At 46.4% G+C, this 14,882-nt stretch overlaps 2 protein-coding genes across 10 annotated transcripts in view; one reads left to right on the plus strand and one right to left on the minus strand.

Moving 5' to 3' along the window:
• Positions 1 to 14,882, plus strand: part of LOC131691917 (serine/threonine-protein kinase N) — a 272,404-nt gene that overhangs the window by 133,842 nt on the left and 123,680 nt on the right. The gene's annotated exons all lie outside the window — the stretch shown is intronic.
• LOC131691918 (uncharacterized) lies at positions 5,463 to 9,062 on the minus strand. 3 transcript variants are annotated; one of them, XM_058978676.1, is made up of 3 exons: positions 8,747 to 9,062; positions 8,533 to 8,693; positions 5,463 to 8,450 (listed from the first exon to the last, which is right to left on the minus strand). In XM_058978676.1, exon 3 carries the CDS (start codon positions 7,766 to 7,768, stop codon positions 5,600 to 5,602), a length of 2,169 nt encoding a protein of 722 aa, XP_058834659.1. In that variant the 5' UTR covers positions 7,769 to 8,450; positions 8,533 to 8,693; positions 8,747 to 9,062; the 3' UTR covers positions 5,463 to 5,599. The 3 variants fall into 3 exon arrangements, with proteins under 3 accessions (XP_058834659.1, XP_058834658.1, XP_058834657.1); XM_058978675.1 differs by having other exon boundaries at positions 5,463 to 8,477; XM_058978674.1 differs by having other exon boundaries at positions 5,463 to 8,693.

The raw sequence follows: 14,882 nt of genomic DNA on the forward strand, positions 1-14,882 counted from the left end.
TGTGTTACTCAAATCAATAAACATATATTGTACCCATGTTCACTTTTCCTCTTCTTATTCCTTTCTCTTTGATTGCTCCTATCCACTATGCCTCTACCATGGCTTCTTTCTTCTTACTTCCTCTCTTCCACCATGCTTACACCCTAACCTCTTCTCATGCCTTTTCTCTTCTTCCTACTGCACTCTTCTTACATTTTACTACTCACTATTCCGCCATTTTCCTATTGCCCACGCTCCTGCGCGTCGTTCGCGTTCCGGTACGACGTTGGCGTTTCTGTACGTCGTTCTCGCCGACTAGCAGCCTTTATGCTTCCTTTTCCATCCGTCCGCACTCCAATTATGCGCCTTGTTCACGAGCAGAAGTCCAGCCAGCCTCCGTTTTTAACACCAACTCGCCTTCGTCGAACTTTTGGCTCTGTGACCTTGACCGTCCTACGAACTGCCGAATGCTAGAAAGCAATGGGAGAAAAAAGACCCTATCGGGCACATGCCGTTAGTCTTCCGCGTTGCGTTTTCTTTTTGCTTACTCACCCTTCAAGAAGGGGTCTTCACTCTCACTGTAATTGCGGAACGCCAGTCGATCTGCCTCTGTCGGATTCTTTCTGGTTGCTTCCAGCCTGGCGTGGTTCACGTGCACTTTCGTCGTCTCGTGCCACTCGAAGCAAGCCAGTTTAGACAGCGTCGTTTGAATGCTGGAAATTTCACAGCTTTATATTGGTTTTTATTGCGTCTTTATTTTTCTTACCGCTTCTGAGGCCTGGTGGACTAAATCCGGTCTCCGTGAATCCAGTCCGAACTGATTCCCTGACGGCTGGTGCTCGTGAAAAAAAAACCACAAAATCACTTGCCGCGCTACTGCGGATTAGGAAACGAACAGAGTGAAATTTGTTCGTCCTTCTTCTGCGGCGTACGTTTTTCGTTTGCCGGCAGTGCATAAATGCTGAGGCGGTTTCTAGCACCATCGTTATACTTCGTTGGTTGTGTGAGTGATTTTTGTTCGCTCTGTTTCGTGCTATGTTTTCGCTGCGGTATTTTTTGTGGCGCTTTGCGAAAGGCCTTTTGCATTCGATATAGCATTTGAATTGACGGTTGAGCTGGGTGTTTTGATTGAACGGTTTTACGGCAAATATAACAGTTGTAGTTTTTCGCTTAGGGTGTATATTACAGTCAAATCTTAACATATCTAAACATATCGTAACACAACTCTACCGTAGCGCAAAATTTTTTATGAATCGATGATCAAACGATTCATAAAAAATTCAAAAAATATTCCATCCCGTAAGATGATGATCAGAAACGAGTCGGTCCACTAAACGAATTCTTGAGCAGATCTCAAGTAACTTCTTGCTATATCCCAAAACATAATTAATACGCGAGCCTTGTTGGCTCACCAAATCTTCTACTAACTAACCTTTGCCTTACTATATCTTCATAATTCTCCGCCAGCTGATTCTGGCAAACCTTATTGGACCTCGCAAATCGTTTCTGACCAAAGTCTTTGTCTTAACTTTCACGAATCCAACCAACTACGGGTAGCGTACTAATTAGATTCTAACCTATTTTAATTGACTAAAATAGGTACAATCTGACACAAAACATTAAGCTATATTTACATATCTTGACAAAGACAAAATTGGTTTATATTGGTCTGTGCATTGTACTTGAGAAAGAAGCATTTACTCAACTAAATCGTCATGAGCCCAATGGAAGGGTTTTACCGCGCCCTGAATCGCGTTACTTTTGGCTGAGAATTTCATGACGACCCCCAAGCATTAACCTTTGGGAACGCATTCGAGTCTTATTGACATACTTTCGAAAATCGTGACTTGCTCTTTGTCGTCGAACTCAGGATCCACTCGCCAGAGTACGACTGATGTGCAGCGGCGATCCCTGGAACCCGTTTCCAGTCTGCAGGGTACGATTTCTCCCGATTCGTGAACGGCACGCGCGGTTGCGCTTGCTGATGGACAGCAGATGCATCAATGATCCGCCACGCGATGGCTCGTAGAGGCTTTAAGGTGGCTGCTTCTTTCTGCCACGCGCGAAGGATGTGTTGGCAGATGTGTGCGGTATTGCTCCGGTATGGTTCCGATTTGCGATGATCTGCTGTGGCGACTACATTCTCCTGCTCAAATCTATTCCATTCGCTGTACGGTTTCTCTCGTCCCGAAAACGGCGTGCCTGTTGTAGGCTTTTATGCATATCCTTCTGCCAATAGCCAATGGTGCTAAAAGTTCCCGCCGAGATCTGCCTTTGGCTTGCAGAAGTCCAACCCCGTCCCTTGCGTCACGACAGCTTCTTGCTGCGACTACAAGTTGTCCTAGGCCTTCTGGGACAGATCTACGATGTAAACTGTGGCTACCAGTAGTGTCAAGGTGGGGAGGTAGTTAAAAATGTTGTTGCTCGCCACACCTTGACAGAGCACGATTTATCCCGATCGGCAAACGGTGTTTTGGGAGCTCTCAAACAAACTCATTGTTGACAGGCTAAACCTGTGGACATAGCTGGACTTTGTTCGTTTAATCGGCTTTGATATCCTTCGCATGGTACCTGCCTTGCTTTCCGTTCAAAACGTCCTCTAATACGTACAGGTTCGTTCCTAGGATCTCCTTCACGATTGCTGGAAGAAATTTCGGCTCAAGCTTGCTATTTATTTGATCGGTCTTGGAGGAAAGTACAAAAGATCGCCGCCAAACCAAATCCCCGACCTTAAATGATATCGACTTTTTGCGGAGATTGTAGCGTTGCTTCGACCGTTCGTGGCTGTTCCTGATGCGTTGTATAATGAGCTGCTGTATCCGTCGTATCGTTGATAGTCTCAAGTCCTGTGCTACGTTGGGATCTTCTGCTGTGTTGAGATCTTGCTGTGTGTAGAGATCCGTGTGTAGCAGCAAATTCCGCCCAAAATTTGCCTCATGCGGACTCACTCCCGTTGCTTCATGCTTGGCGGCATTTATTGCGGCAGTGATGGCTGATAAATTCTCGTCCCATTCGCGGTGGTCTCCGTCCAGTAATGCCCGAATACAGGTCACGACGACGCGATTGACCCGCTCCGCGTTGTTAACTTGCGGACAGTAGTATGCTGTCTTCATGTGACCGATTCTGTGCCGCGACAGCCACGATTTGAAGAGCATCGACTCGAATTGTTTGCCGTTGTCGGAGAGTATCAGTCGTGGACGAGAGAACCTTAGGCAAACTTCTTCCTCCAAAAACTCTACCATCTTCCTAGAATCTGCTGTACGCAATGGCTTGGTGATCACGTACTTGCTGACCCAATCTACCACTACGAGTAGCACCGTGTTTCCCCTCTTGGATCGTGTGAATGGTCCGACGAAGTCTACCGAGATCATCTCCCACGGAATCTTTGCTGGCTTCGGATTACCCATCTGCGGCATCATTCTTGTACTGGGAACTTTGCACGCCTTACAGATAGTGCAGTTCTTCACGTAGTCACTAATCTCCTGCTGCATACGCGGCCAATAGTAATGGGCCTGCAATTTGTGCCAGGTCTTATAGAATCCCAAATGAGCTGCTGTCGGTTCGTCGTGAAATCTGCGGATCAATTGGGTTCTTTCCTCCTTCGGAACTATCTGCTTCCACATGTGAATAACTGCTCCAACTTCGTTCTTACTGCGACAATTTTTGAACAGCGTGTTATTGGCGATCCGGAAGTCTGGAAATTTGTCGCCTTCGGTTTTCACTTTCTCCACCAGATTTTTGTACCATGGATCCTGTGCTTGATCTGCCGTGAAGACTGCTTCGGCCACCGTTCTCGAGAGAGCATCTGGAACCACATTGATTGAACCCTTTCTGTACCGGATCTCGAAATCAAATGCATTAAGCCGTAGTAACCATCGGCTCATCAAAGCCGTTGGATTTTTCATAGACTTCAAATAGCTGAGAGCTGCGTGATCGCAGTGAACAATGAACTTAACTCCTTCCACATAGCCCCTAAACTTCTCGATCGCACGAATCACTGCAAGACACTCCCGTTCCGTAACCGAGTACTTTCTCTCCGATGCTGATAGTTTCTGCGAAAAATAACTGATCGGATGTTCTTCACCGTTAATGTCCTGCGTCAGGACTGCTCCGATCGCTGTGTCGCTGGCATCGCATGCAATCGCGAAAGGCATTTCGTAATCCGGCATCGCCAAGACCGGAGCGGATACCAAAGCCGCTTTTAGTTTGAGAAATGCTCTTTCCGCCTCCAGAGTCCACCGGAATTTGGTCTTTGTTCGGGTGAGATCCGTTAGTGGAGCTGCTAACTGTGAGAACCCAGCGATGAACCGTCGATACCAGTTACAAACGCCTAGAAAGCGCTGGACTTCTTTTCTGGTCGTGGGTGTTGGGAACTGTGCAATGGCTTCTATCTTTTCATTATCTACCCGCCATCCTTGTTCATCGATCACATAGCCGAGATACTTCATCCTTTTCCTGCAGAAAAGGGATTTCTCAGCGGAGATCGTTAGATTTGCTTGCTGCAGCCGCCGAGCCACTTCTTCGAGCAGAGCTATGTGTTCTTCGAATGTCTCTGAGCAGATGATAATATCATCAAGATAATGGAAGACATTTGGCTCCATGTCCGCGAAGATGTGCGTCATAAGCCGAGCGAGGGCCTGACTTGCCGTACACAATCCAAAAGGTACCACTTTAAACTGAAAATGACCCCTGGATGGTACGGTGAACGCAGTAAGTGGTCTCGAAACTGGATGTAGAGGTAGTTGCCAAAACGCATCTTTTAGATCGATCGACGAGATGTATTTGCTGCTTCGAAGGTTATTCGTGATTGACGCAATCTGTGGAATTGGATAGCCTTCGTTCACCATAATAGAGTTTAGGTGTCGGACGTCCAGGCAAACACGGTATTGTCCGGTCTTTTTCTTAACGGCAACTAAGGGGTTGTTCCATGGTGAGAACCGCGCCTCTTCTATCACATCTAGGGCAATCATGCGATCGATTTCTCGGTTGACCTCCTGCAAGACATAGGGCGACATCGGATAGTGCCGTTGCTTCTTTGGTGGTGCGTCTCCCACCTCGATACGATGCTCGTACAGGGTAGTACGGCCCAATTTGCCTTCCTGTGCCCTTGGAAACCTTGCTATTGTTCGCTCCAGACGTTTTTTCTGCTCTACCGTCAGTTCCTTCATTTCATGATCTTTGTTGCATTGCTCGATGCTTTCTGCTTCAACTCGACAACAAACCGCCTGAACTCCAAATTTCTCCCAAAAGTTCATTCCCAATATGACGCAATCTGCGATCGATGGAGCTAACAGTACTGGGAGAACTTCGTTCCGGTTGTTATATACGATGGGTAGATAGACAAAGTCGGTGATGCTGTGTCGAGTGCCGTCCGCTGTTTTTATTCCGCCCGTCACGTTCCCTTTCTTCAGTCCATACTCCTCAGCTAACTGAACCTGTTTACCACCAAGCAATGAGCAGTTTGCTCCGCTATCGAGCAGAGCTGTGATCTCCTTACCTAACACCGAGATTACAGCGTGAGGACGATTGTCGCTTCCGGGATTAATAATTACTGAGTTGAGGTTTTTAAATTCTGGAATGTCCGAAGGGTCCTCAAAATTTTGCGGAGAGCTGCTCCCCTCTACTGCTCGTTCTCCGCCTGATAGTTTACCGCATCTGTACGGCATGTGAAGCAACTGCGCAAGGAATAGCCTTTCCTTCCACATCGGTAGCAGAATAGGATTGCCTGCGGTTTCGTGCAGTCCATAAATCTGTGTCCGTCTTCGTCGCAGTTCCAGCAAGTGATTACAATCCGTTGATGATTCGGTAATTCAGGTTTCTGTTCGTTTGGCCGCTCCGGTCGCTGATACCGATTTTGCTGTTGCCAATCGCTTCTTCGGTTGTCTGTATTTTGTTCGTCCGTTGGTTGGGAATCGAATTGCTGTCGATGCCAACCTTGTTGCTGATCCGACTGTTGAATTCGTTTTATCACGTTTTGCTGCCGTGGTTGCTGCATCAGTGCTGGTCGATTCCTGAATTCTTCACGTATCTGCTGCGTTCCCGATCGGTTGAAACTGTTCGCCCACTGTTGATGTGGACGATTCTGTATTATAGAGTTAGTTCTGGCACCCTTTCTCTCCAGAGTCATCTTGAGTGCGTTAACTTGCTCGAGTAGCTCATCCATGTCGTATCGCCCGTCTTCCTCGTCCTGTTCCGTTGACCTTTCGTGTGCTTCCGAGACGAATTGTTGCGGTCCCAACTCTCCATCAGCTAGTTCCATTTCTACTGCGTGTATCCTACTGAAGCGATGCGGTGGTTGCTGTGGCCCCGGCAGTAGTTTGGTTGTGGATACTGGTGTTGCAAAGTTCGGTTCCAGTAGCGCACTGTGAGGAATTGGTACCCGACGCTGTCTATTCAGGAGCATTCTGGTCTCGTCGTAGCTTGTACATATCTCCACCATCTCCTCAAGCGATTGGGGTCTTGCTGCTGTCACAATCGCTGCATAGTCCGCTGTCATGTTTTTCTTGACTGTGAAGAACTTTTCTTCTTCGGGAATAGGCGCCTCAACAAATCGGAAAAGTGCCGATATGTCCCGATAGTATTTGGAAAACGATTCACTGACTCCCTGGAATCGAAAGCTGGCCTCCAAACGAAGAATCTGAGAATATCCACTTGGTAGAAATTCTTTTCGAATTTCTCGCTTGAAAGCATCCCATGACCGTAGCAGATTTCGTGATGTCGCTCGAGCGTACCAATCAAGGGCATCTTCGTGTAGCAGATGTTTGACACTGCTCAACAATGTGTCCTCGTTCATGCCCTCCGACCTGGCGAACGTTTCCACTCGGTCCAAAAAAACGTTGAGTGAGGTGGTATCTTTTTCCCCACGAAATTTAAAGGGCCAGTTATGTATAGCTTTCAACATCCTCCTTTCATCCGCTCGTGCTGGTGGTGGCCTTTCTTGGCGCAGCAAACGATCCAAGAGCTCATCACGAAGTCTGTGGTAATCTTCCCTTGCTTGATATTCTCTATCTCGCGCTTCCTGCACCTGCAACTGTCTGGCACGTGCTTCGTTTTCTTGAACTTCCCTCAATCTTCGCAATCTGGCCTGTTGTCCATTAGCCTCGTATGGTGGTGGTGGTGTACGGTTTTCATTTCTTGTGGTACGCTGTATCTCCGGTGAACCAAAAACTGAAGAGACTCGTTCTCGCCCTCGCCTGCCAGAGTCCGATGAAACTCGCGGAGGAAACTGTAATTGCGGTGTGTGGTCGTATGGTCCTGGTTGAGAAATCGCAGAACTGTCGACTCCTCCTACAGCTCCTTCTTCCGATCTCGGGGTCCTCCGTACGGCTCCCGTTCCAATCGGTGGTTGTTCAGCATCCTCTTCTCTTTGCTCACTGTGCACTATGTTTGGTAACACTCCCATCACATTTTTCAATAAATCATTCACGTGTACCATTAGCCCTGCGAGAATATCAGAAAGTTCAACCGGGGGATTTATCAAACGCAAACGATTTTGATAGTGTACAAGTCGCGATCGAAGTTCGTACATATCCGCGGTATTGACTGAGCGGATTGCCGCATCCACCTGAATGTGCAGTGTATCCAGCTGTGCTTGGCAGACCTCAATGTTGGCCTGTGCACTCATGACATGTTCAGAGCTAGTAGGCATGATGTCGCTTAAGGACTCTTGTTGTGTGAGTGCCTTAAGGCGAATCACCTTTCCTCGGTGTGAGGTGCGACCTAAGTTGACTACATGACGTAGTGCCAACTCATAGTCTATTTCTTCATTCGTTAGATGTGTGTAATCCATCTCGAATTTATGCGTAAAGGTTAAATTTAAAATATCCTTCCTAGGATAATCAAGCACAAAACCAAATTAATAAATCTAAACTAAAAATTTCGCTAACGGTAGTACAAATTTTGTGGATTTTTAGTTGGGCGCCAGTGTTGCGTAGGTCCTTCAGCGGGTAGAGCAGAACTACCAAAAGCGAATACAAACGCAAACACTAAGGACAAAATGCACCAACTCAAATCAAAAGAATGTGTGTTACTCAAATCAATAAACATATATTGTACCCATGTTCACTTTTCCTCTTCTTATTCCTTTCTCTTTGATTGCTCCTATCCACTATGCCTCTACCATGGCTTCTTTCTTCTTACTTCCTCTCTTCCACCATGCTTACACCCTAACCTCTTCTCATGCCTTTTCTCTTCTTCCTACTGCACTCTTCTTACATTTTACTACTCACTATTCCGCCATTTTCCTATTGCCCACGCTCCTGCGCGTCGTTCGCGTTCCGGTACGACGTTGGCGTTTCTGTACGTCGTTCTCGCCGACTAGCAGCCTTTATGCTTCCTTTTCCATCCGTCCGCACTCCAATTATGCGCCTTGTTCACGAGCAGAAGTCCAGCCAGCCTCCGTTTTTAACACCAACTCGCCTTCGTCGAACTTTTGGCTCTGTGACCTTGACCGTCCTACGAACTGCCGAATGCTAGAAAGCAATGGGAGAAAAAAGACCCTATCGGGCACATGCCGTTAGTCTTCCGCGTTGCGTTTTCTTTTTGCTTACTCACCCTTCAAGAAGGGGTCTTCACTCTCACTGTAATTGCGGAACGCCAGTCGATCTGCCTCTGTCGGATTCTTTCTGGTTGCTTCCAGCCTGGCGTGGTTCACGTGCACTTTCGTCGTCTCGTGCCACTCGAAGCAAGCCAGTTTAGACAGCGTCGTTTGAATGCTGGAAATTTCACAGCTTTATATTGGTTTTTATTGCGTCTTTATTTTTCTTACCGCTTCTGAGGCCTGGTGGACTAAATCCGGTCTCCGTGAATCCAGTCCGAACTGATTCCCTGACGGCTGGTGCTCGTGAAAAAAAACCACAAAATCACTTGCCGCGCTACTGCGGATTAGGAAACGAACAGAGTGAAATTTGTTCGTCCTTCTTCTGCGGCGTACGTTTTTCGTTTGCCGGCAGTGCATAAATGCTGAGGCGGTTTCTAGCACCATCGTTATACTTCGTTGGTTGTGTGAGTGATTTTTGTTCGCTCTGTTTCGTGCTATATTTTCGCTGCGGTATTTTTTGTGGCGCTTTGCGAAAGGCCTTTTGCATTCGATATAGCATTTGAATTGACGGTTGAGCTGGGTGTTTTGATTGAACGGTTTTACGGCAAATATAACAGTTGTAGTTTTTCGCTTAGGGTGTATATTACAGTCAAATCTTAACATATCTAAACATATCGTAACACGATTTTTATACGAGAAGACGTTCTGCGCACTCTTTTTACCTTCAAACAAACTTTAACGTTCATAAAGGGTATAAATAAAATTATTGTTTCGCTTGTAAGACTTTTTAGGCTAATATAAAATACATGCAATTTACAAAAGCACAGTCGCCATATTAAATCCGTTGTTTTGAATTTTACATTTTCGACGTCAGAATCAGAATCAGCGACCCCGAAAACCCCCTTGAATATTTCAGATATCTAAGATAAGAAAAATATGCTCAAGAAAAGATTTACTCGAATTCAACTTGGTTCGTGTTTTTGCCTTTCTCATATAGAAAGGTTATGCAATCACTCTGAAAAACGTCAACCTAATCCCGGCCCGGAGGGCCGAGTGTCATATCCCATTCGACTCAGTTCGTCGAGATCGGAAAAAGTCTGTATGTGTGTGTGTATGTATGTATGTGTGTGTGTATGTGTGTGTATGTGTGTGTGTATGTGTGTGTATGTGTGTGTGTGTGTATGTATGTGCGTATGTGTCAAATAATGTCACTCATTTTTCTCAGAGATGGCTGGACCGATTTGCCCAAACTTAGTCTCAAATGAAAGGTGCAACCTTCCCATCGGCTGCTATTGAATTTTGGATCGATCGGAATTCTGGTTCCGGAATTACGGGTTTCAGAGTGCGGCCACACAGAAATTTCTCATATAAACTATAGGAAAAATTAAAAACTGAATTTTTATTTTTGATGCTAAATGTGTTCAAGGTGCATGAAACGTCGAGATTTGATGCAAACTCGAAAAAAAAATTTGACTACGATTCACTTTTTTGGATTTTGGCACATTTTTGCCTTTCTCATATAGAAAGGTTATGCAATCACTCTGAAAAACGTCAACCTAATCCCGGTCAATTTTTTTTGACTCACATAGGGTTTCTGGATTTTAACAGGGGCGTAGTTGATGGTTTAAGGAGAGGGGTTACACCCCTCCCCTCTACCGTTCACTCACCTCTCTTAAAAATCTCCTTAAATCACCCCTCAGCCCTCATACCCCTCCCCATCAACCCCATCATCTTTAAACCACCACTATATCACAAAGCATACCAATTTAAGCTGAGGAGTCGTTCGTTCATGGGACTTTCGCCCTCCTCACATACCCACCCCCGCATGACAAAATGAGTTAGCAAGCAGATAACATTGATCTAATGCTGATTAGGCTAATGGAGTATGATATTTTTTTGTTTCAAGTGTTTCACCGTCGACACGTAGCTCATCAAGTTCGTGGCTGGCATGCCATTGTGTATAAGTGCAAAGTGTACTAAGAATGTAATGAACATTTCCACAATTATGTTGAACATCAAAAGCCTCCGTGCCATAGGTTATACAAATGAGAAAGGCACAATGGCACTGCTAGGTGGATTAAAACAGGTTTTTTTTTTTTACAATGGAGAAGACCTTTATGTCCTAGCCCAGTACACGTGCTATTGGTAGGGTCCAATCTACCGCACGGGGTGCACTGGGGGCGTGTCGGACTCGAATGGTGACCAGCCATTAATACCGACTAAACTCCATTGGGCTCCGCCATCATTCCTCCCAGGAACTACCTCTCGGTATTACTTCTGGGGGGATGGCTGTACTAAATGTACTCATTCACTCTCACTCACGCGTTCATACATCCTGTATGAGGCTTACTTGGGTGCTCTCTCAATCGCACTTTGATTCACTCTCAAACACTCCCACATGAGGCTGACTTTTGTGCTCACCTTTTACGTTCCATGCGAGGCTGACTTGTGTGCTCACCTTACTCGTTCCTTGCTAGGCTTACTTTTGTGCTCGCCCTACCCATACCATGTGAGGCTGACTTGGGTGCTCACCCTATCACCTGATTCACTCTCAATCGTGCCACTCTATTGTACCTTTGTCACTCCCTCTGGCATCCCATGTGGGACATTTTTCTTAGGCCCCACTTCTGACATACCATGCGAGGCTGACTTTTGTGCTCACCTTTTTCATTCCTTGCTAGGCTGACTTTTGTGCTAGCCTCTACCAACCTGTGAGGCTGACTTTTATGCTCACCCTTAACATGTCGTGTGAGACTGACTTGGATGCTCACCCTTTCACTCCTCTGCCACGCCATGAGGCATCGATAGCTTAGTTCCAACATACTACGCTACGACCCTCCCGTCTTGGCATGAGGCAGTCCACTTATACGCCTATACACTCACTCTTCTGTCTTGCTTCGGGGTGGCTGGGTTTACCCCTTACGCGGTTGCCATTCGCTGCGCCAACCTACCTCGGCATGAACAGACCATTCACTCTCTTATTTTGCGCTTGGCCTTTTTCGCTCCAGCTAACCAATCACTAGTTAGCCGTGCCCGTCGTCTGTTGCTCGGTTCGCCAGATTACCTGTAGCCTACTGGCAATCTGGATGGTAGCAGCCGAGACTGCGTTCCACTTCTCCACCGATTGACACATCCGCTGAATAAGGGTATCAGGGGTTGTGTCCCAGCCACAGACGTCAAGCATTGCTCTTCTTTCGACGTCGAACCGATGACATACGAACAGTATGTGTTCGGCAGTTTCATCTACACCTGGGCAGTCCGGGCAGACTGGGACCTCCGCGTGCCCGAGCCTGTGGAGGTACTGACGGAAACAGCCATGGCCTGACAGTAATTGTGTCAGGTGGAAGTGAACTTCCCCATGGGGTCTTCCCACCCAGCTCGATATGCTAGGTATCAGCCGGTGAGTCCACCTACCTTTCGAGGAGTTGTCCCATTCACGCTGCCATCTGGCGACCGAGGTCGCCCTGGTGCGCTCGCGGGCTCCCCTATTTCCACGTAGCTCAAAGCACTCCTCATCTTCCCGAATGACCAGCCCGACTGGCATCATGCTCGCTATCACGCAGGATGCATCGTGTGATACCGTGCGGTAGGCAGATATCACTCTGAGGCACATCACGCGGTAGGTGCTCTCCAGTTTCTGTAGGTAACTGGTTACCCTCAGTGCTCTTGACCATGACGGGCCGCCGTACCTGAGGATAGATACGGCAACGCCTGCCAGTAACCTACGTCTACTGGCGCACACCTTTGAGCTGTTGGACATCATTCTCGATAGTACCCCAAAAGCAGTCGTCTGCTAGAGCCCATCAAACTACCTACTATTAATTTTCATATCAGGCTGACAAAACCTGATAAATTCGGGGGTAGATAAAATCAGGTCCTCACTGTACTATCAAAGTACTGTAACTTTGATGCAATAAGAACATTGCTTTATGCCTTTACAGAAATGCAGTATTTCTTCAAACTTTTCTCGCAAAAAGGTTTGTAACCCCTTAACCCATCTTTCGAATCTCGAAGCTATAAAAGCTATTTCCATATAGTACTATTGATGCAAGTGGTATATACGACCTCAACTCATGATAATTGTACTGTTACAACCAATATGACTGTTGATAACATAGACAGAAAATACGTCTAACGCTCGGCATATGTGCTATAGAACGAATCATACCCTTCTTATGAAGTCAAAAGAGTTGTAACAGAAATGAACTTCCACTCATGTTCGGCCATGATGCAAAAACTTATTGCATTATTTGGGTAAGCTCCGATATCAATTGAATCTACATATGATAAATAAGAGCTGTTCGGTGTAACGCTCTGCTCCGACAGTATTACGTGCCGAACGAGCTCAAACCGGCGGTCGGAGATGCAAGCGCGTTAAAGCGTTTTTGTGTGTTGTAAACAGTTACGCTCTGTCTTTTTAATCATTTAAAAATGTTAGGAACTTGAACCAGTGATAAATGTTGTACCCCATTGTAGACCGTTGATCGATCGTGTACAATAAACGCGATTTGCTAAGAACGAACTAAAGGATGAAATCATCATAAATAAGACTAAAAAGAAATAGGAAATATACATTATTACGTTCTATTGAGTCATTCAGTCACATTTTTTATAGATAATTAAAACAAATATGTTCAACGGCTCACAGTCATATTTGAAACAATTGCCCTTACAGCTTGAGATGTAGCATCTAAACATTTACGAAAACATGTCACAGTTCGCCAACCAGTACAATCGGTTTTCCCACCGATCACAGTTTCACCAGCCCGCAAAAACCTCATAAAAATCGCTACCTGATTGCATCCTCCCGAGCCTGCTAATTAACTGATAGAGCTGCTCATTAAAGAAATCGCTAATAGCTGTCCGCGTATTACGTACAGGCGAGTGGTCCCAATATGCGATGACGGGACAGAAAAAAACAATCTGCTAAAAGTCTAACGTGGCGCAGAAACAACACCGTCCGAGCAGCGCGCCGCAGCAAAATTAAGCAGCGAAGGAATGAAGTGAAAGTTTTTGGGGGCGCCTTTTCCTTCTCACCCGGGTACCGAAGCCATTAGTAACCGTTTTGTTGTGGTAGCAAATAACTCACGAACCAATCAACCAGCCGGCATCAGTCATCTACTACAAAGTTTCGCCTCCTACACCCGCCCTCGCCAAACCCATTTTATGAGCTATGTGTATTTCTTAACACGAGTTATGCACCGAAAGAAGGTAAGAGCAGAAAAAAAAAGAATTTGCGCATATGAACCGTAAGCAGTATTTAGCCTGGTGTGGTGGCGCAGCTCCACCCCCTAATCCAAGATCCAACAAGCTATGCTGTCCTTAAGCCCATCCATAGTGCGGATATCGTAGTGGGCTTCAACGAGGCTGAAGCTGAGATTAGCCGGCGGTAAATGCTTCATGTTCAGGCTTTCACTGCCACACGACGAGTGGCGGATGAATGAAAAGAGACGAGCCTTGCCATTCCATTCCGTCCCAAGCCGACCACCGGCTGTTGAAAGATTTTCTAGGTGACAGCTGGAATCATGCGAAATGTTTTGATTGATGAATGAATCTGGGCTGCGCGCGGTATCTGCGCGTGCTGGATTGAATTAAAGATACGGTCTGTTGGAGGTCGTGCGATACCTGCTGCGATAGTGATTGCAAAATTAACGCGTATGATTTGTCAAAACAACAATGAGACGTTAAAATGGTATGCCAGAGGATAGTTTCAGTTGGGCGTGATAGCAAGGAATAATTTTAAAAGAATTTGTTTTTCCTTTTTGCGGCACGCTGTTCCTTTTGAACTTAACTTTCACTTCAGATATTTTCAACGAACTGTAGGTTACCGCTTGCGGTATACTTTAGTAAAACCACAAAGATCTCTCCATCGCGTAAAACTACGACCACTATCCGCCGGCAAGAATAACTTCCGACGAATCACTGTTATGAATCACGGTAGCGCGGATTGCTGACCGTGCTAATTTGACGGGTGGAAGGCCCCCCCTCCCCTCGCGGTACCATTGGATTGATAGACTGCGGGCGATGGGGCGGTCTCGCTGGCACAACCGCTAACCACTGACGCGCTCTCATTATTGTCTGATAGGTACCGAACCGAATCGATAACGATCGCATTAATCATCAGCCTACTACCACCAACGGCGGCACTATCATGCCACTGACTGGCGCGACGGTGTATCACGCGTATTCACACATTGCCGTCAGTTCATTATCATTCATTACGGACCGAAACTGTCCGTTGGTCCGCTCGCTCTGCACAAGTTCCGATTCAGGTTTACCGGATAGGATGGTTATTGAATTAGGCTAGTTTATTCGAGGAGCAGCGATTTCCATAAAAAAAAGGAAACATCTTCGTTAAACTGGT

This window comes from Topomyia yanbarensis, chromosome 3 (genome assembly GCF_030247195.1).
Source record: "Topomyia yanbarensis strain Yona2022 chromosome 3, ASM3024719v1, whole genome shotgun sequence".
Classification (NCBI taxonomy): Eukaryota; Metazoa; Arthropoda; class Insecta; order Diptera; family Culicidae; genus Topomyia; species Topomyia yanbarensis.

Excerpts from the sequence above, each read along its gene's own strand:
- LOC131691918 (XM_058978676.1), bottom strand. The coding sequence starts at position 7,768 with ATGGATTACACACATCTAACGAATGAAGAAATAGACTATGAGTTGGCA.